The sequence below is a fragment of the Geotrypetes seraphini genome, chromosome 2 (assembly GCF_902459505.1).
Source record: "Geotrypetes seraphini chromosome 2, aGeoSer1.1, whole genome shotgun sequence".
NCBI lineage: Eukaryota > Metazoa > Chordata > Amphibia > Gymnophiona > Dermophiidae > Geotrypetes > Geotrypetes seraphini.
This window is the reverse complement of record NC_047085.1, coordinates 364,307,318-364,329,685: the sequence shown is the minus strand read 5'-3', so window position 1 is coordinate 364,329,685 and position 22,368 is coordinate 364,307,318. Positions and strand designations below refer to the sequence as shown.

General features: G+C 41.8%; 1 protein-coding gene across 5 annotated transcripts in view; it reads right to left on the bottom strand.

Moving 5' to 3' along the window:
* The window catches only part of ITPRID1 (ITPR interacting domain containing 1), a 219,089-nt gene that overhangs the window by 93,366 nt on the left and 103,355 nt on the right, over positions 1-22,368 (bottom strand). For 4 of the 5 annotated variants that reach the window (XM_033930566.1, XM_033930567.1, XM_033930570.1 and 1 more), the window contains exons 4-5: positions 8,885-8,950; positions 2,576-2,778 (exon numbers count right to left, since the gene is read on the bottom strand). In XM_033930566.1, the coding sequence (XP_033786457.1) occupies positions 2,576-2,778; positions 8,885-8,950 (269 nt within the window). Of the gene's footprint in view, positions 1-2,575; positions 2,779-8,884; positions 8,951-13,812; positions 13,872-22,368 lie in introns of all 5 variants that reach the window. The other variant, XM_033930568.1, reaches the window with a different exon arrangement.

Below are 22,368 nucleotides of genomic sequence, written 5' to 3'. Positions count from 1 at the left end.
AAGTTTCTCAAAAATTACTGGCTTACCCTACAAAGACCCTTTTTATCATCAGGGATATTAAGTACCGGCATCTTTTCCATTGCTTGATAAAAACAACCCATGATCTCCAAGCATTATTCCTCATAGGAGGCTCTTGAATAAACTTGACGGGCAGATTTTAAGACCCAGAGTGGTGAACTGGATTAGAAACTGGTTGACGGACAGCAGTCAGAGGGTGGTGGTTAATGGAATTCACTCAGAGGAAGGAAAGGTGAGCAGTGGAGTGCCACTAGGATCGGTGTTGGGCCCATTTCTGTTCAACATATTTGTAAGCGACATTGCTGAAGGGTTAGAAGGCAAGGTTTGTCTTTTTGTGGATGATACCAAGATTTGTAACAGAGTGGACACCCCGCAGAGAGTGGAAAACATGAACAAGGATCTGCAAAAGTTAGAAGAGTGGTCTAATTTTTGGCAAGTAAAATTCATTGTGAAGAAGTGCAGATTTATGCACTTGGGGAGTAGAAATCTGAGGGAATCATATGTGCTGAGAGGTGAGAGTATGATATGCATGGATGGGGAGAAGGACCTTGGGGTAATGGTGTCTGAGGATCTGAAAGTTACGAAACAGTGTGACAAAGTGGTGGCTGTAGCCAGAAGGATGCTGGGCTGTATAGAAAGAGGCATAACCAGCAGAAGAAAAGAGGTGTTAATGCCCCTGTTTAGGTCATTGGTGAGGCCACACTTGGAGTATTGTGTTCAGTTTTGGAGGCCATATCTGACTAAGGATGTAAAAAGACTTGAAACGGTTCAGAGAAAAGTGAGGTATGGAGCTTGCGCCAAAAGGCACACGAATGGATTGAAAGACCTGAATATATATACAGTACTCTCCCTAAATTCATGGGGGTTCCATTCCAGGAACCCCCGAAAATTTCAAAAAACCACAAATGCAGTTTTTCATCTGTGAAAAGGCAGGAGAGGGCAGGTGGAGCACCAGCGAGTGAAGAAAATCACTCACGGTCTGCTTTGACCACCTCTTCCTGTAGTAAAGTTGGGCTTCACCAATCAGGAACTGCTTTGACAGCCAGCTCCTGATTAGTGTAGCCCGATTTTACTACAGGAAGAAGCGGTCAGAGCAGACCATGAATGAGCGAGTCTGCGATTCACGAACCGCAAATTTGCAGGGGAACACCATACTCTAGAGGAGAGGATGGACAGGTGAGATAAGATACAGATATTTAAATACTTGAAAGCTATTAATATAGAAACATATCTTTTTCAGAGAATGGAAAATGGTAAAACTAGAGAGCATGAATTGAGGTTGCAGGGTGGCAGACTTAGGAGTAATGTTAGGAAATTATTTTTCGCAGATGGATGCCTGGAATGCCCTCCCGAGGGAGGTGGTGGAGATGAAAACAGTGATGGAATTCAAAAAAAGCGTGGGATGAACACAGAGGATCTCTAATTAGAAAATGAATGGTATAAAACAAAATAAGGCTTTTGTCGGGCAATCCTGCACGGTCTGTGACAGGATGATTAGGATAGGCTGGAGTGGGCTTCAATGGCAACTTCAGCGGTGGAAACCTAAAGACAGTATAAGGTAGACTTCTATGGTCTATTGCCCAGAAATATTAAAGACAATTTCACTATGAATGTAAGCAGGTAGATTGATTATATATTAGACGTGGAAATAAGAAAGAGGTTTATGGTTTAAGAGGGCTATATTGAGAACCAACTCAGAAAACACTAACTCTGAATTGCAACACCTTTACAAATGCACAAGTATTGATTAAGTTTTAATGTATTGATTATAACTTAATAATGTCTGTATTGAAACCATCCCAAGAAATGCAAAGTCTATATTGTAACACCTTTACAGAAGCTCATATATTGTAACACTATTACAAAGCTCATATAAACCGCTCTGACTTGACTCCCCCAGTCATTAACAGCGGTATCGAAGCTTTCAATAAACAATAAAAACAAGAGGACACTCCAAGAAACTAACAACCAGCAGTCTGAAAACAAATCCTATAAAGATTTATCATACAGCACAAAATTAAATTGTGGAATCTGTTAATGGAGGGCATAGTCAAAGTAACTAACAGTGGAATTCAAAAGAAGTTTTAGACAGGTTCCTGGAGGAAAAACACACAAAAATGTTAGTCAGATATCCTGAACAGATATTTAAATGTAGTGTTATGGCAGCATCAAGTCCCTACATTCTAACCTGATAATCAGCACAATTCAGCTAGACCAGGAACAATTCCTGGCAGGGTAAATATTCAGCAAGAGATAGCTGGCTGAATACCCTGGTCAGTGGCTTGCTTGGTCACTGGCAATGTCATATAACATAGCCAGTCAGAGCCAATATTCACTGGTCAGCCAGCTAAGTTTAGCAGCCAGAAGACCCGACTAAATAGCAGGTCTATCTTTGGCCATTATGACTTAGCCGATCAGTCTATGAACATCAGTTTGGTCGATTATGTCAGCCATGGCTAAAAATAGACTGGAAATTCAATGCCGGATGCCTCCCCATGGTCTGAAAATCAGCCCCTATGATTTTAATTCAAGTGATTTGATGCAAGTTATTGCTTACCATATAAATTAGGGCTCTCAACATCTAGACGTTGCTTTTGAGCTTGAAGGAAGACCCGGATGTTGATTCCTCTGGATCTGGAAGGATAACTAATAAATCGAGCTGGTATTTTCGTACATAGATCAGGTTCCTCTTTTCCAAATCCAAGGTCTAGTAGAAGCTCAACAGGATCAGCTTCCAACAGTTCCAATAACTCAATAATGCTGTAGGAAAAAGAGGGAAAGGTTTGGCATAGATACTCAATTAAATTGTAAAGTTTGATGCCAGGTAATGGTGACAACATTCATCAATACTTGTGGGATTGATAAAATTATAATAATAATGTGAAAGGTTTTGGGGTTTTTTTGTACGAAACAAAGACTATTTTTGAAAATAATAATTCTTATGTCTTCCCATTCTTGGAGTGTTTTGGAAGTACAATGCCCTGTAAAAAGGTTCATACAATTGTATGTCTTTCACATTTTGCTGTCTGAAAAAAAAAAAAAAAAATCAAAATGCATTAAAGCAGACATTTGTTTCACTGATCTACATAACAAAATCTACAGACCTAATATTTAGCTGCTGGCCATGTCTGATCTCTGGCATTGAATTTATAGATATATGGAGCCAGTGAAAACATAGTTAGTTAAGTGCAATATTCAGCATTTAACTAGCTATGGGGTACTGCATAAAGGTAGGCCTCACTTTTATGTAGTTCTAGTTATACCGTTGGGCACTAAGGGCCAGATTCTGGAAACAGCGTCATAAGCTAGGTAGTGTTAAGTGCCCTACCTCTGCCTAACTTAATTGTCTTAACTGGACTACAAAACCTTCAAAAAAGAAACTAAAACCCTACTCTTCAAAAACCATATAAAACCTATATAACAAAAACAGATCCTCCCAAGCATCAAAAATGTTCAAACCACTCCTTATGTATCTCCTAATATCTTGACAATTGTTATGGAATCCTAATCTCTTGACAATTCTCATGGAATCTTTATGTATTCTGTATCATCTTGACAATCGTATGTAATCCGCCTTGAACCGCAAGGTAATGGCGGAATAGAAATCACTAATGTAATGTAACTGGCACACTAATTGACTGTGCTGATTAAAAGCCAATTAAAATTTTATTAGAAAAATGTAGGTGCTGGAATTGCATCTACAGAAATTAGTTAGATCCAAACTATCAGCAGATAAATTCTGCTGGTTTGGATTTTGAGATTTAACTCTTTTTGGCAGGTAACATATCTTCGAAAGAGGTGGATAAGAAGTTTCTGGCACCTTCAGAATCTCAGTCATATATCTTTTAAACATAACTGAAGCAGTTATTGGAAAAACTTTGGGAAAATTAATAATCTGCAAGTTACATCTCCTAATCGAATTTTCTTGCATTTCTTGCTTGAAATGTAAGTTCGCACTATCTTTAACCCAAGTTAAAGCTTGCACTTCCAAAGTTTTCATCCGAGTTTCCAAATCTTCAGATTTATGTTCAAATCTATTTTATTAAGCAGAAAGAAATACAACAAAAAGAAGAACTATGGTATACATTTTCATCAAACAACCGCGGAGGGCTGGACTCTTATGCCCTCCCCGGACCCACCGCACCCCCACCCCACAGCAAAGAAGCCCCAACCCCCCACCCTCCCGTCCCATCCCCCCACAGATACAAAAACTCAGAGGCAGGGATCAGCAAAAACACTGAGAAACACAGAATCAAAGGTGAAGTCTATTCAAAACACGGCTACGACTCTCAGGAGTCAAAATGTTCAAATACGGAGTCCAAGTGTGAACAAAGTCTCTGCTCCAGCGTCGAGAAGAACAGGCCAAACGGGCCTCCCAACCCATAAGTTCATGAAGGCGATTCCTGCAATGCCAAAAGGAAGGGGGCTCAGGAGAGAGCCAGCAACACAAGATACATTTCTTCCCCAAAATAAAACATTTACTAAGAAATAATTTTTCATAAGAAGTGTACATACCCAAGAATGAGAAATGGGCAAACAGCATAGACTGCACGGAGACTGGCACAGGGGTCTGCAACAAGCCCTGTAAAAAGGAGGCCATATCCGTCCAGAAGGTCTGAATCCCCTCACAACTCCAAATACCATGAAAGTAAGAATTTACCTCCACCGAACAGCGGATGCACAACTGAGAATCAATACATCCCATATGGTAAGCCTGACTCTGGGAAGCATAGGCCCTCAGGACAGTGCGAAAATGACATTCACGTAACTCAGCACTATGTACCAAGCCCGCAGTTCGTTTCAGGGTTTTTAATAAAAAATTGTCCCCAAAGTCCCTACCCAAGTCCCGCCGCCATGCCTCCAAAATATCAGGGAAAACCCTAGGCGGACAAAGAGCCAGGATCCGGCCATGCAGAGCAGAGATAGAGACCCTAGTATCAGGGTCTGCAGCCAAAAAAGTACAGAGCTGGGTCCCAAAATCCCCCCGCAAGGAAGTCCCCTGGAGGGAAGCCACATAGTGACTGAGTTGACAATAAGCAAAGGGAAGACCAATCTCAGGGACCCCCCTCCCCGCCAACTCAGCATACGGTAAGAGAGACCCATCATCCCGCAGAACATGCCGCAACTGTTCCACCCCCCCCCGCGCCCTCCAACGACCGAACACGGAAGGTCCAACCCCCGGAGGGAAAGCTAAATTCCCCACCAATGGTAGAAATACACTAGTATGAGAGTCCTGATTCCACAACCGAAGGATTTGATGCCACACTGTCCACAGGGACCGAAACAAAATACTACGCTTACAGGGTCGCGGCAGTTTAGACAACGGGGCATGAAGGAGATACAAAAGATGAAGAGGATAGAAATGATCCCGCTCCAGGGAAAGATCCGTATAAAAAGAGGTACCCAACACCCAATCACTAATATGACGAAGCAAACAGGCCTGGTTATAAACCCTGATGTCAGGCACCCCCAAACCACCCCCATAGGCAGGCCCCACCAACAAAGACCATTTCAGTTTAGGTCTACGTCCGCCCCAACAAAACCGGGTCAATAGGGAGGTGAGGGAACGAATATCCTTCTGCAACAAAGAAAGGGGAAGAGTCTGAAGAACATAAAGCCACCTCGGGAAAACAACCATACGAAATAAATGAATTCTTCCCAAAAGTGACAGCAGCAACGCCTGCCATTTGGCTAGCAACAGTTTAGTCTCCTCCAGGAGTTTATCTATATTAAGACGATACAGTTGGGCCACATCCATAGTCAACCTGATCCCCAGATATCTAAAAGAAGAGTCAGCCCAGCGCAACGGGAAACCATTCCCCCAAAATCTTCAGATTTATTTTCCAAAGTTATTACCTTATTTTTGAGTTCCAGATTTTCTGAAAGTACCTTAGTACAATTAGTAGAAAGTTGTTGTATTTGTTTCTCCAGAGAAGCATTCAAATTAGCAATGGCATTCCAAATGGATTCTAAATTGATTACCTCAGGTCTCTGTAGGGGAAACAACTCTGCTCCAGAAACCCCTGTTACCAACAAGGTACCTGTGCCCACAGCAGTCATCGCGGAAACCTCATGGGTCAGCCGAGCTACCTCCGCCGATCGCTGCGTTGACATCTCCTGCAGCTCATCCTGCCTCAGACCAGGGCCGGAACCCCTGCTCTCCACAACCGTCAGGAAGACGTCCCGAGCCAATGGCTCTTCCGCTGCGTCGGGGCGGGTCGGCGGCGTGCGCTCATCCAGGGACAGAGTAGCACCCTCAAAGGAGAACTCCAGCGCTTCAGATTGCGCTCGCTCTCCAGCTGAGGAAGTTCCCGGTTGCAGTGTCCTCAAGTCGCGCTCGACGAAGACGTCCATCGGGCCAGACTGTTGCTGAGTTTCATCTGGGAACACCTGGAGTTTCGACTTCCTCTTTACCATCGGTAAGTAGCAAAAGTTGAAGTCCAACGAGATGGCGTCTCCTCGAGAGCTTCAGATCGCCATCTTAGTCAAGCTCCTCCCTCCAGCGCACGCTAATCTTGTGAGTGCGCTAAAAATGCTAGCGCACCTTTGTAAATGGAGCCCTATGTGTGTATATGTGTGAGTGTGCTCTTTTGTCTTTCTTGTCATTTAAATAAAGTTTCTCTTTAAACACTGGAGTTTGTAAAATCTACTAGTACAAATGCACCCCATGTGCATAGTAAATGGATAGAAGATTCCAGCCCAGAGAATGTATCTAGATAAATATTTAGTTACATGACCAAATTCCTCTGAAAACTGTCCTAATTCTGCCTCCATTCTGTCTATATCCTTCCTGGTATTTCTTCCAATTGTGAAGTCTTTTGTAAATCTCACTCGTTGGTCTTATGTCTTACTTTCTGGAGCAGCCTACCTTTGCTTTCTCTGATTTATACAAGAGACAATGGTGGGTGAAAATGACTTACCTAGCTTCTCCAGTTCTCAGCCCACTGCTCTAAATATTAGCCTACTCCACTCAAAACATGTGCCAATCTTTACTTACAGTCTGCTCTTCCTGGCACACCCAGACTTAGACCCAGCTTTTTTATCTCATGCCAAGTCTAGAGAAATGACGTGTAGGGGAAAGGCCATGAACACAGATCTGGTGGTAGGGCTGAGTGAACTTGATTCTGTAGAGTAAGAAGATTCAGTGGCTTTACTCTTCTCCGCCCCCCCAAACCCTATCCACTCCTTTCCCGCCACCTCCTGCCACAAGCGTGTGCCCCTTCTCTCACACCTCTTTAACGTTCCCGGTGCGAGAAGCAACCCCAACCTGCTGTTCGTGCCAGCATCGGCTCTTCTTCTGTCACTTCCTAGGCAAGGGTCCAGTATGTGACATTGGAGGAAGAGCCGATGCTGATGCAAGCGGCAGGTTGGGGTTGTTGCTCGTGTCGGGAATGTTACAGAGGTATGGGAGAAGAGAAGGAGCACGCACATGCACAGTAGCAGGGGGTGGGGAAGGAATGGGGGGGTCAGAGAGGAGGATGGGTGTGGGTGCCCCCACCAAGACGCCGCCCAGGGCAGACTGCCTGCCCCCTCCCCCCCCGTACTATGCCACTGAGAGGATTGATAAAAGAAGTAAATGTGGATTCATGGAAAAGAATCCTTAAACATATATAGATCGTAAATAGATTAGGTAGATTGAGAGCCTGCAGAGACAGATAGGGAAAAATACTCAGAATACCTGAATGTAAAACCTGCCTTGATGGTCTTGCGAAGTGTGGTATATAAGTACCTAAATAAACATATGTGAGGAGTGTGTGGTGCAGTGGTTAGAGCCACAGCCTCAGCACTCTGAGGTTGTGAGTTCAAATCCCACACTGCTCCTTGTGACTCTGGGCAAGTCACTTAATCCTCCATTGCCCCAGGTACATTAGATAGCGTGTGAGCCTGCCAGGGCAGATAGGGAAAACCACTTGAGTACTTTGAGGTTACAAGTGGTATATAAATGCTATAAATCAGGGGTAGGGAACTCCGGTCCTCGAGAGCCGTATTCTAGTCAGGTTTTCAGGATTTCCCCAATGAATATGCATTGAAAGCAGTGCATGCAAATAGATCTCATGCATATTCATTGGGGAAAATCTGACTAGAATACGGCTCTCGAGGACCGGAGTTCCCTACCTCTGCTATAAATAAATAAATAAATATGTTTGCCTAAGGCCCAACATAGCATTAATCTGACCATGAACTCATATTAGGCAATGAAAAATAAATATAAATAATGTCAACTTAAAAATATGATGTTTTCAAATTTGTATATAACACAATGCTGTTTTTGCTGCCCTACCCCAGTCCTAGGCATCCAGACGCTACCATCCTCAGCTTCAGCATTGGATTTGTTGTCTAGTCACCATCCTGTCTCTATACCACTCCCCTTCTTCTCAGCCTGCAACTTCAGACTTTACCATATGCTTCTGTTCTCTGTTCCCTCAATTCTTTCTGGCTTCTCTCCAGTTAATCTACACTGGCTCTTGCCTTATGCACCAGTCTGTCCATTTATCTCAGTCTCCAAGTGATTGCTTGTATCTTTGACTTTCTCAAATGTCAATCTCTTTTCCCTTGCCTTCCATTACTTGTCATGTCACTTGTAGATTCAGCTGTCATCCTACGTCTGCTCTGCTATCTTCTTTTTTTCTTTTCCACCACACTTAAGATTCTCCTTCATCTCAGTCCTAGAGGGTTGGCAAGTGTAAATAGTTGATGTGTATGACCAAACTCTCTATATTGTTTCAAATATTCAATGTTAAATATCACTGTGCTAACAAAACTGAACTGTAGTCTCATACCTGCTTAGCTTCTCAATATGAACAAGAGAAAAAAAAATATATATATATATATATACACACACAGAACTTATTTTGAAATTACCAACCTTTTAGGCTTCAAAGAAGAGGCCTGTCTTGGCTTAGCAGGAATGTCTGACCATGAGTTCATGGATCTAGTTGAAGAAGAGAAAAAGGTCAATGTGACATGTTCATTTATTATAGGTTTTGTGACCAGCCAAAACATCCATTTATATGAATCTCTGCCAACCTTTTACAGATCTCTACATGGAAATCTCTATCTTAACCCCCCTCCCCCCCCCCAAAAAAAAAAAGAGAAAATCTTGCAAATTAATTATAAGCAATGAACAAAATTATGGTGAATGGCTCCAAAGTTCCATTTAAGGCAGTGGTCTCAAACTCGCAGCCCGCAGGCCACATGCGGCCTACCAGGTATTTTGAGGCCCTCAATATGTTTATCATAATCACAAAAGTAAAATAAAACAGTTTCTCGACCATATGTCTCTTTAGCTATAAATTACAATATTATTATTAAGACTTAGCCAAAAGGAAAGATTTATAAACTATAAAGAGTTTTACCTCATGTAAAATTGTCATTTCTTTAATAAGGCATTAATTATTTTTTCTGCGGCCCTCCAAGTACCTACAAATCCAAAATGGGGCCCTGCAAAGGGTTTGAGTTTGAGACCACTGGTTTAAGGTATTTTATTTGTTCATGCAGTTCTTGTTTTCACTGTACGTGCGTGTGTGTGTTCACTCTGTGTGTGTGTGTATGCGTGTGTGTTTTTCCTAAGGAATTATATTTCTTAAATATCCAGCATTTCAGAGAGCAGTATGGCAAATCTTAGGTGTGAGAATAGAGGTGTTAGGTAGTGTAGTGGTAAATGCTAATTATACAATAAAAGGGACAGAAGGTACTGTTTTCTGACAGATGGAAAATCAGCTGTTAACCTTCAGGGAACACATCTCCCCTAGCCCCCCTACTTACAACTGATATTATTTCTACTATGCAAGGTTCTTTATTTTAAAAGGAAATTATACAAAAGAGAGAGAAAGGTTTCTCTGAGATGAGTGCTTACAGAACTTTACATTTGTGAAAAAAATGTGTCACTGTGGCTTTTTAATCCATTGCTTTTGAAGGTTATTCTGAACAAATATTTTTATTAATGTATTAAGGTAACGGTTCTCTGCTTGTCACAGAACATTTGTGCACTGCTTAACATGTTTCATACTTACATAGCAGGCAGTACTCTATGACACACACAAAAAAATAAATCTTGTATGATATATATGAAAAGAACCTGCTAAATATGAATAGGGCACACTATTCTTATTTATTTATTCAATTATTTAGCCCATCCTCCGAAAAGAGCCCAGAATGGGTTGCAAGAGTACATTCACAGTACAAACAAGACTGGAAAATACAGACTTGGTGGACTTAAGGTTGGTTTAAATTGCAGCATTTGCAGTATAGACATAACGTAGCATCGAGGTAAAAAAGCTTTTGCTTTGCAGGTGTGTACATGGTTGAAGTATCGCATTTTGGTTCTGGTGGGAGGCACAGATAAGTTTTACTGGGAATGCATTTGGATTCTTAGAATATAGCACAATTAGATTTTCCTTCGAGTGATTTGTAAGTTTGGTAACTATTCAAGCTATTGATGACATTACAAAAATACAATCCTCAATTATAGGAGTAGTGTATATCCCCCCCCTTCCTTTTATCAAGCCATGCTGCTGAGTAGCATGAGCTAAATGCTGTGCTGCCCATGCATCTTGATGAAATTAGGTACTAATTAGGTACCCAACTTCATCCAAAACTACCACAGGTACCTTCAAATTTATCTTATAATTGCAATACTTTTTTCTCTTTTTAACTAAAGTGTGCTCAGTGCTCTAACTTCGCGGTCACCGTATCAAGGACCTGCAGTAGAAGGGAACCATCACAGCCATACTTTTGTTTCCATAGATGTTCATTATGGGCCGGATTTTCTAAACATCACCTTTAGAGGCGGGTGCTCAGAAAAGTGGTGCTGATCGCATGTCAATCACATGATGGCACTGTTTAGAGAATCATGGCCACGTCAAAAGGAATTTAGGCCAGGGTTTTACAGGCCTACATCTCTGGTGCCTACTTTTGATGAGAATCAAGTCCATAGAGGCGTATACTGGAGCCTACGTCTACATCCGGCATAAACCATGCCTACGATAGATGTAGGCACAGGTAGGTGCCACTATGAACAGGAGTTGGACACTGTCATTTGTAGACACTTGCAATTATATATAATTGGTTTTAAACAACGCAGCCAGTGACCTCCTTAATTGCCTCTTCTAAAATTATTCCTTATAGGATCATGCTGATTTACAGGTGTAAACAATATTTTTGCTTATGTAAGTACTCATTATAGTTGATAAGAGCTTACCGAGGGATACACTAAGTCTTCCTGCAGTGAAAACCTAATGTACGCACGCAAATCATGTGCTCAGAGGTGCCATGTCTACTACTGGGAGGAGAGTAGGAGTTTCTGTTCTAATCAGCACAGCTACATTGCTGTAGGCTCATTAGTACAGGATTAGTGCATGGCCTTCATCACCTACAAAGTAGGTGTCATAAGGGCTTATGCACTTAATGACTGTGCGCTAATTGTAACATTAGCACATCGCCATTAATGTACAAAATCAATCATTTTCCAGCTGCTTTAGCATATGGGATACTTTCTACCACAGATTAGTAAAAATGAGCCCCGAGTTTCTAAAATCACTTCCTTTATTTTTTTGAGAGACGCAAAGGAGCTATTTAGTAGATTTCTTAATAGAACCCTATCCTTTCAGGCAGGACTTTGGAACAAAAGTTTTAGTGGTTTGATCTTAAATCTTCTTCTTACCAGGCCTTTAGAATATCATTAAAAATGTATCTGTTTGATAAGTATGTATAATCTAGATAAGTTAATAAGTTCATAATATTATATTTTATATATAATGTACTGTGTTTTGTGGTGTAAATTCGCTGTTTTTACAATTTTTATCTCTTATTATAAACCGCACTGAACCATGAGGTATTACGGTATATAAATACATTTTTTTATTATTATTACTATTTAAGTGCCTCTGTTCACAGAGGAATGTGAGGTGGATAAGAAAACTGGATGTCATTGCTTTTAATTTACTTATGATGTATTCTGACTCTTTTGTGTATAATGTATTTAAATTGTTTGCTTGTTGTTTTGTTGTAATGCATGATCGTGACAGTATGAATTCTTTTTTTGGAAAGGAGTGAGAAATTAAAATGAAATTAAAAAAGAAGTATCTCCATGGTAGACATGAAAACACAATAAAACCCAAGATATTTTATGTTGGAAATGTTCTTGCCACCTGAAGGCAGGCAAAAACAGATTGCATCAGCTGTAAAAGGGATTACCTGAGAGGCATGCTCTTTGGCAAACAAGGAGCATTTTAAAACACTGATTGCAGTAGGTGAAAGAAAGAGAAAGAGATCAACAACAACAAGACAAAAGAAGAGAGAAGAGCCACTTCAATGGCAGAGGGAATGAAGGTAACATGGGGCTGATTTTGTGAGGCACAAACATTTACACCAGTTCTATGGCTGGTATGACTGCATTTAAAATATTGGCATCTATTTGACCTGTTACGCTAGCATTCTCTAGTCTAAAGGAAGAATAGGCTCCAAATAGGTGCCCTGTTAGAATTGCCCCCATACTGTGCATAAAAGCCATGTTACTAACATGTAACAGGTGTTTCCATAAGCAGCAGGATTGACATGGCACATGAGTGACTGACATCATTTGATGGTGCCAGGATGGAACAGCTCTCACAGAGCTCAGAATGAAGTTACGCCCCCTCTTTTACAGAGGTGCGCTAAACAAGCGCTAAACGCTAACGCATTCATGCTATCCTATGGACGGGTTAGTAGTTAGCGCACGCTAAAATGCTTAGCGCGCCTTTGTAAAAAAGGGCCTTAGTACAAGGTTATTTCCCCCCCCCCAGTAGGAGGTGCTGTTTCACTATTACATTTTCAATAGTGAGGGAAAGGCAAGTTTTGCAGCACTACAAGGGAACTTGCCTGTCGCTGGTGACTGAAAACATAGTACTGAAGCACCACCTCCCACTGGCAGCAATGTAGTAGGAGGACTCCTGCTCAGCTTAAAGGGAACAGTACAGCCCTTCCCATGTACATCAGTCTGCTCAGCTTCTGAGCTGGCTTCACAGTTTAATTTAATCAACTCTCAGGAGGTGGGAGGGATTGTGTGTGCCTTATCAATCCTACTGTACGCTTTTTCCACCGACAAGCAGGACTTAGCCAAGCACAGGTGACTGCCAAACTTGGTGCTGCTCACTTTTGAATGGTCTTAATCTTTTGAACAACCTGCACAATCTATTGCAAGAATTGTTAGCTGACAGAGATAGATTGCTCAACATTGTTTGACCAAATGCAGTATCCTATCCTAAAGCTTAGTCTAAACAAGAGTATAAAGTGCTATTCTATAAATGATGCTCAGAGCCACCGGGTGAAAACATTTACACCAAATAAAATCTGGTCGCAAATTCCTGCACCTAAATTACATGCGGATCTCATTTATTCTATATAACACCAGTGTTATATAGAATATAAGTAAATGTAACCAATTATTGTACTTAAGTAAAAGTTTTGTTACTTTTACTTGTACAGGATAATATTTGTTACTTTTACTTTTACTGAAGTAATAATTTCACCAAATTTCACTACTTTTACCTAATTACATCTGATGCTTGCAATTAAAAGTAAAACGTAGATATGGAAGTAAAAACATAAATAATGATTCCTCAGTAAACTAAATGAAACAGCAAAACGTGTAACAAGATTTTGCTATTGCAAACCTCATCACGCAAACCCAATCATGCAAACCTCATCATGCAAACCTCATCACGCAAACCTCATCATGCAAACCTCATCATGCAAACCTCATCATCTTAAATTTTACTGTTCAGAGAATATAACCTATGAGAACAGTGGACTCACTGTGTTTGTTGAACTGGTTACTAGTCTTCAGACAAATAGAACAGTGATGAGTTGAATCACTTTGAAATGAAGAAAAAAGTGAAGCTGGTTGTAATTCGTGGTGAACAGAAGTCTCTACCACAACAGACTACTGGTCATTTGACGGAAAATATTACATCGGGGTGACTGTCCACTAGATTGCTAATCTTTAAAAGAGGATGTCTTTTTGTTTGGCTCCAAGACTGAAGAGTTCCCCACATATTTGATGTTCTTGCATCAGTTCTCAAAGATATTCAGAGTTTGCCATCAGATGAAAAATTGTTAGAACAATTACAGACAATGATTCCAACTATGTGAGCACCTTCTTTGTAATTGGACAGCATGATAACAAATCTGAAGATGCAAGTGATGAATTAGACCACACTGCTTCTAATGAAGATGATACAGTATAATCTTGTTATAATGGACTTCAAGGGAACTGGAAAAACGGTCCGTTATATCCAGAGTTGCATTTTTAAAAAAACTTTATTTAGGGCAATTTGAAACAACGTAAATTGATGAACAACAGTCACCGCAGAAGCATATCAGCAACATCAATAACAAAACTCAGCAAAACATTGGTATGGCACGAAATGATTACAAACCAGAACACTGTATTGAAAAGAAAAATACTCTTTCATTTTTTTTCTGGGCTGCATTTTGATACTATATCACCGGCATGCCACGTGCCTTGTAGGCGGAGCCTGCATGTCCGTTATAGCCAAATAAAACTACAGCTAAAAGCGGCTCTGAGGATCAAAATAGTTGTCCATTTTATCCGAAAGTTCATTATAGGCGAGTCCGCTATATTCAATGATTTTCTGTATATTTAGCAGTGTTCCCGCTAAGGTGCGCTGGCCTGCGCGCGCGCACAAAATATTACATCGCAGCGCAAAGTTTCTCTTCACAGCGCACACACGCGTCGCAAAGGTAAGGGGAGGTAAGGTAAGGGGACGCATTGGGGGGATTGCACTTCCCCACAATTGCCATGCTTCGGTTCCTCTTCTTCCTTCCTTCCTCCCCCCCCCCCCCCGCGGGACCCTGCGGCACCATCAACTCTTACTCCCTCTAATGTCGGCCCTGCAGCTCCAGACTTCCTCGCACCTTCTCCCCTCCCCCTTTGGATCGCTATTATTTTAAATGTTATAGCCGCGGAGCTGTATCCATCAGTGTAGATGTCTAACCTCGGCCTGCCCCGGAACTCTTACTGCAACAGTGACTTCCTGTTCCTGCCTAGACGGGCGGCTGCTGCAGTAAGAGTTCCGGGGCAGGCCGAGGTTAGACATCTCCACTGATGGATACAGCTCCGCGGCTATAACATTTAAAATAATAGCGATCCAAAGGGGGAGGGGAGAAGGTGCGAGGAAGTCTGGAGCTGCAGGGCCGACATTAGAGGGAGTAAGAGTTGATGGTGCCGCAGGATCCCGCGGGGGGGGGGGGGAGGAAGGAAGGAAGAAGAGGAACCGAAGCATGGCAATTGTGGGGAAGTGCAGAGCTGCAGGGAAGAGTGTTGCGGTACCCAGCTGGAGGGAGAAGGAAGATGAGGGAGGGAATTAAAGGAGATGCCAGGGCTTGGAGCATAGGAGGAAGGTATGCCAGTCTAAGGGAAAAGGAAGGGGGAGATGTGAGAGCATGGAGGGGGAACGAAAGATGGAAGAAAAGGAAAGGAGAGAGATGCCAGAGAATCAGGGAAGGGGAGATACCAGACTATGAGGAGAGGTGTGGGAGAGGGAAGGCGAGGAGAGAGATGCCAGACCAATGGGGTGAAAGGAGAGATGGAAGGGGGAGGCATACAGTTTCTGGAAGGGGCATAGAAGGAGAGAAGATGCCATAAAGGGGAAGAGAGACGGCAGACAGTGAATGGAAGGAAGAGAGTTACAAGAAGATGAGGAAAGGAGAAACCACAGAAGACAAAGGTAGAAAAAAATTTCTATTTATTTATTGCTTTAGGAGACATGTGTCACTGTTTCTGTGAAGCATTGTATGCAGAGTCCAGCTTCTTGCTGGTTCAATTTAACCTTTGTCTATGTATTTTTATTTTATCCCCCCTTTTACAAAACTGTGAAGCGTTTTTAGCACCAGCCTTGGTGGTAGCAGCTCTGATGCTCAGAATTTTATGAGCATCAGAGCTGTTACCTCCGTAGCTAAAATCCACACTACAGTTTTGTAAAAGAGGGAGGGGTTAGTTTGTGATTACATATTCCTTACTAGGCGAAGGTGTTTTCTGTGTTCTGTGTGTTCGAAAGACATGGTTTTCTGTTAGGATTGACGGTGTAGGATTGATCTGTGCTGGTCTGGCTTGTTTAGTTTTACAATGGGTGTATTGATGTACTGCTCACTGCAATATGTAAGATGCTGCCTTTTCCTAGGTACTCATGTGTGGCGTGTGGTTTGTTACTAAAAATCATGTTTTTCTTACAGATGGGGGGGGGTGCCAAAAAATGATGGGCCCCGGATGTTACATATGCTAGGTACGCCACTGTATGTAAAGATACCAGAAAGCTGGCGTAGCAAAAACTTCTAAGTTTTGAGTATTTAACCCTCCCACAATCTCACGGGCACTCGTTTCAAGTTTATTGAGATTTTGATTTAAACGCAATATCAAATATTTTCAATGCGTATAACAAAAATAAATTTGGGGAAATAAATAAAACCATTTGAACCAGTGTTCCCGCTAAGCTGCGCTGGCGTGCGCTGGCGCACAAAATATTACATCGCAGCGCACACGTTTCTCGTCACAGCGCACGATCGGAAGAGGCGTACGGCAGATGGCAGGGCGGCGAGAGGAGAATCGGGCGAGTTGGCTCATAACTTGCTGGCGCCCGATATTTTTGGCTCACGGTGAAAAAAGTTTGCTCACAACACCCGCCCGCTTAGAGGGAACACTGAATGGCACTCAGCCGGGACCAGCGGACCTCATCTGCTATAGGCGAGGTTCTGTTATAAGCAAGTCCGTCATAACGAGATTATACTGTAATGACAAAGTATTCTTCGCTGTACAGAGGTCATGTGTTCCAGACAGAGTCAGTTGATCAATATCTGCAGACCAGTTAAAAGAAACTATCAGTAATTGTGACGGGGTATATGACTCATTACAGAGACCAAGATATCCCAGAGAGAAGTCTCTTAGAGAAAAAAAATATGAGAATGCCACATAGCTTTGGAAAGTCTTTCTTTCATATTGGGATGGGTTAATAGAGTCCTGCTAATGGGTGGTGGTAGCTAGTTAGAGACAACTACGTGGGGAGGTGGCAGTAGATTGGAGTGGGAGGGGGAATCATTCCCTAAATACTGACTTACACCAGTTTATGGAAACTGAGAAACTCAATTTTGCTTCATCTATTATTCTGAGTTGACCTGATTTGAATACTAATTTGCATATCAAGTTTCAAGTTTCAAGTTTAATATTTTTCTTGATTTATCGCTTAATCAAATTCTAAGCGATGAACATATTAAAATATAGTCAAATAGAGACAAAACATTACAGACTTTAAATAATAACATTGGGTAGATAACTAATACATTATACATTATACTCATTACATAAGGTAAGATAAGGGTTTGAAATACAATTAATAATGAAAAGCAAAACAAAGGAAAAATACAATAGGGAAATAAATAACCACAGAGCATAATGCAATAAAATAAAATCGCTGGTTTAAGAACTGTTTAATTAAATATTAAAAGCATCTTTAAAAAGAAATGTTTTTAGATTACTTTTAAATTTTAAATGATCCTGCTCATTCCGTAAATAAATGGGGAGAGCGTTCCAAGTTTGAGGAGCAGTTACAGAAAAAATAAACTGACGTCTAGTATTAATAACCTTAAGTGATGGAATGGTCAATAAATTTTGCTCATTAGACCTCAAGGTTCTGCTTGGATGATATGGTATTAAATGTTTAAATATGAATGCAGGAGTCTTGTAGAGAAGAGACAAAAACAAGTAAACAGAGTTTATATGTTATCCGATGGATAACTGGGAGCCAGTGTGCATCTATCAAAAGGGGTGTAACATGGTCATATTTTCTAGACTTAGTGATGAGTTTAATGGATACATTCTGGATAATTTGAAGACGTTTAATTTCGTTTAGTGATATCCCCTTAAAAAGAGCATTACAGTAATCCAATTTAGAAATCACTAAAGAGTGAATGAGAATGTTTATTGATTTAGGGCATATAAATTTTGCAATAGATCGTATCCTACGTAATCTGTAGAATGTAGATTTAACTATAGTACTAATATGATCATGATAGTTCAATTTTGTATCAAAAGTTACCCCTAAGATTTTTATATTATTAACTATTTGTAATGGTATGTTTTTTATTGTAATGGGAGCAATAAGAGTAGAGTTGTCTTTCCATGGGAAGAGCATCACGTTGGTTTTTTTAATATTAAGAGCAAGTTTATTTCTGTTTAACCATTGATGAATTTGATCAAGTTTCTCACTGATCTCTTGGATGTCAGATGTTTTGTTTGTATTTATTGGATGCAGGAGCTGAATATCGTCTGCATATGCAAACACCTGAAAACCCACGGACTAACATAGGGTAATCAAAGGAGCCAGGAAAATATTAAAATATAACGGAGAGAGAATAGATCCTTGAGGAATCCCATAAGTGGTTGATGAAGAGTTAGATGTTGAGTCATTGAACAGAACAGTAGAAGTGCGGTTTGTTAAATATGATATGAACCAAGAAAGAACTTGGTCCGTGACACCGATAGAGTGAAGTCTGTTAAGAAGAAGCTGATGGTCAATCGTGTCAAAAGCCGCAGAGAGATCAAGTGAAATTAACAAAGTCGTTTGATGGTGATCTAGATAATATTGAATTGAGGTGGTCAAACCTATCAATGCAAGTTCGGTACTATGATGTTGCCTAAAACCAGTTTGGTTAGGATGAAGAACATTGGTTTTTTCCACAAAGCCTGAAATTTGGTTGAAAACTATTTTTTCCGTCAATTTTGCCAAAAAAGGGATATTGGCTATTGGTCTATAGTTTGATGGGTCTATGGAACTTGCATTTTTATCTTTAATGATAGGACGGATGATTGATTTTTTCCACGTCATTGGAACAGTGCTTTGGTTAAAACTCTCGGTAATTAAAGTGTAAATAAATGGTCCAAAGATATGAACGTAATGCTTTAGAAGGAAAGGAGGAAATGGATCAGCTTTCGAGCCCTTAATATTACCGTATTTTCGCGGATATAACACGCACCCGTGTAAAACGCGCACACGGGTATAGCGCGCAGAAACCACACTTGTATGTACGGAAACTTTTGTATACAGCGCTCATGGGTATACCGCGCATGCTGCCCGACTCTCCTCTGGCCACCCCGACTCTCCTTTCGCCCTCCCCTACTCTCCTCTGGTTGCCCCGACTCACCGTTCACCCGCCCTGACTTTCGGTGCACTGCCCTGCCTGTCCCCCTTGAAGGTCTGCCTGTCCCCCTTGAAGTCCTGTCCCCCCTTGAAGGTCTGTCCCCATCCTGAAAGCCTGATGCCCCCCCTCGACGTCCGATTCTTCTCCCCCCTCGGCAGGACCACTCGCACCCCCACCCCGAAGGACCGCCGACTCCCCGACAATATCGGGCCAGGAGGGAGCCCAAATCCTCCTGGCCACGGCGACCCCCTAACCCCACCCCGCACTACATTACGGGCAGGAGGGATCCCAGGCCCTCCTGCCCTCGACGCAAACCCCCCTCCCCCCCCAACGACCGCCCCCCCCAAGAACCTCCGACCGCCCCCCCAGCTGACCCGCGATCCCCCTGGCGACCCCCACGCCCCCCCCACCCCCCTTCCCCGTACCTTTGGTAGTTGGCCGGACAGACGGGAGCCAAACCCACCTGTCCGGCAGGCAGCCAACGAAGGAATGAGGCCGGATTGGCCCATCCATCCTAAAGCTCCGCCTACTGGTGGGGCCTAAGGCACGTGGGCCAATCAGAATAGGCCCTGGAGCCTTAGGTCCCACCTGGGGGCGTGGCCTGAGGCACATGGTCAGGTTGGGCCCATGTGCCTCAGGCCGCGCCCCCAGGGCCTATTCTGATTGGCCCACGCGCCTTAGACCCCACCAGTAGGCGGAGCTTTAGGATGGATGGGCCAATCCGGCCTCATTCCTTCGTTGGCTGCCTGCCGGACAGGCGGGTTTGGCTCCCGTCTGTCCGGCCAACTACCAAAGGTACGGGGAAGGGGGGTGGGGGGTCGTGGGGGTCGCTAGGGGGATCGCGGGTCGGCTGGGGGGGCGGTCGGAGGTTCTTGGGGGGGGCAGTCGTTGGGGGGAGGGGGGTTTGCGTCGAGGGCAGGAGGGCCTAGGATCCCTCCTGCCCGTAATGTAGTGCGAGGTGGGGGTAGGGGGTCGCCGTGGCCAGGAGGGTTTGGGCTCCCTCCTGGCCCGATATTGTCGGGGAGTCGGCGGTCCTTCGGGGTGGGGGTGCGAGCGGTGGGGGTGCGAGCGTCCTTCCGGATGATGAATCGGGCGTCGGGCGGGGTGTGAAATATGTAAAAAAAATTTTGTATACCGCTCTCAGGCATATAACGCGCGAAGGGTATGCGCGGTACGTAAAAATGCGTATAACGCGCGCGTTATATCCGCGAAAATATGGAAATGGTTTTTAAGATAAGTTCAATGTCTTTTTGACTAGGTAGTTTAAATCTAGAACATTTTGAGATTAAAGATTCCAAGTTTGTTTGATCATAGTCATTCGTTATTTGTTGGTGTATTATGAAAGTTTTCCTAATGTTATTGATTTTCTCAGTAAAATGGTCCGCAAGTTCTTGAGCCGTGAGAAAATTGCCAATTTCATCTGGTGAATCTTTGCAATTTGTTATTGTTATTCTATTTAATATTTTATACAGTATGGATGAGTTTTTAGCTTTGAGTATTTTATCAGAGTAGTATTTCATTTTTACTTGGTTTATTTTTGTTTTATAGTATGTGGATTGTTCATTGAATAATTCTAAATTAGTTTGGGTTTTATTCTTTCTCCATTTACATTCTAAGGATCTTACTTGTTGTTTAATGAGAGAAAGTTCAGCCATGAACCATGGATTCCAAATTTTTTGAGCGGAAATTACCTTAGTTTCTATGGGCGCTGTTTCGTCTAAAAATGATTTTAAAGCCATATTCCATAGGTTAGTTAATTCATCTAAGGAGTTAGTACTAGATTTAGTAAAATCTAGTTTGAATGAAGAGAGAATTAAATCAGCAGAGATATCATCGTAATTTCGAAAATTAATTATTTGTTGTTTTTTATGATTTAGATTATGTGCAGATAAGTATGTTAAGGAGATTAAAAAATGATCGGACCAAGGAACTGGTAGGCAGTTGTTTAATAGTAACTTTTTCTTTGTAGTTGATGGTGTTAGGGCCATATCAATTGTATGGCCTGCCTGGTGAGTTGGGAGGGTTATGATTGGATATAGATCTAGTTGCTTTATGTATGAAAGAATAGTTTTTGTGTAATTGCTATTCGGATCATCAAAGTGAATATTAAAATCACCCAGAATTAGGGGATTTAGGGTAGAACTGCCAAAATCAAAGATTAGAGATTGCAGTTGTGTGATAATATCAGAAGATATTGGGGGCGGTAAGTATAACAAGAGTATATCAGTTTTTGGTTTAGTTAATAATGAAAATTGCAGGAATTCAATAGGAGAGTTTGGTGAGGAGTTGTCAGTATGTAATAATAGAGGTTCTCGGAAAATTATTGCTAATCCCCCTCCTCTCTTATTAGAACGGTGGTTGTAAAAGTATGAAAATCCTTGGGGACAAATATAGGAAAGATAGGCCTCTTCACCATTAGAAAGCCATGTTTCAGTTAAACATAAGATATCTAGTGATTGTTGAATAATTGCATCTTTAATTAGATGATATTTAGATTTGATAGAGCGGGCATTGATTAGACCTATGTTAAATTGACTATTTGAAGATTCATGAGATGTCGGTAAAAGTTTAATATTTAAACGTTCAGAGGAGCGTAGAAAATTATGGTTAAAATCAGATTTGGGTGGCCTATTTCCCCAGATAACCGAAATAGGTGAAGAGGAGTTGTCCATAATTAAAGAATAATCAATCGGAGTATGTATTGAACTTAAATTAAATTTACGTGATGCATTAACATTCAAAAAGAATAATAATCAGCGAAAAATAACTTTGATTAGACAAGGCTTCAAAACCTTGTGATTACTAGATGTCAATAATTTAAAAACGCACTGCAGGATCGCACAAAGGAGCGCATTGAGAGAACTGCTATTGAGAAGGCCTTTTTTTGTGCCACTTTGGAATTTGGAGGGTGGACAGCTTCTAAAGTAGACCTTGGAAATTGATAATGAATCTGAGAGACCATTTTTCTGTTTAAGGTGAACTTCCTCACCCTGATAAGAAAAAGACCCTGCAGGAAGGATCTTTGACTGGTTTTTACCCTTATTTTGAGACTGATATCTGAGTGCTTTCTCTAAACAATACAGGTGAAAGTATAAAAAGGAAAATTTTAAGAGGGCCCAGTGTTGATGCAGTATTCCTAATTTGATCTAACAAATAGGG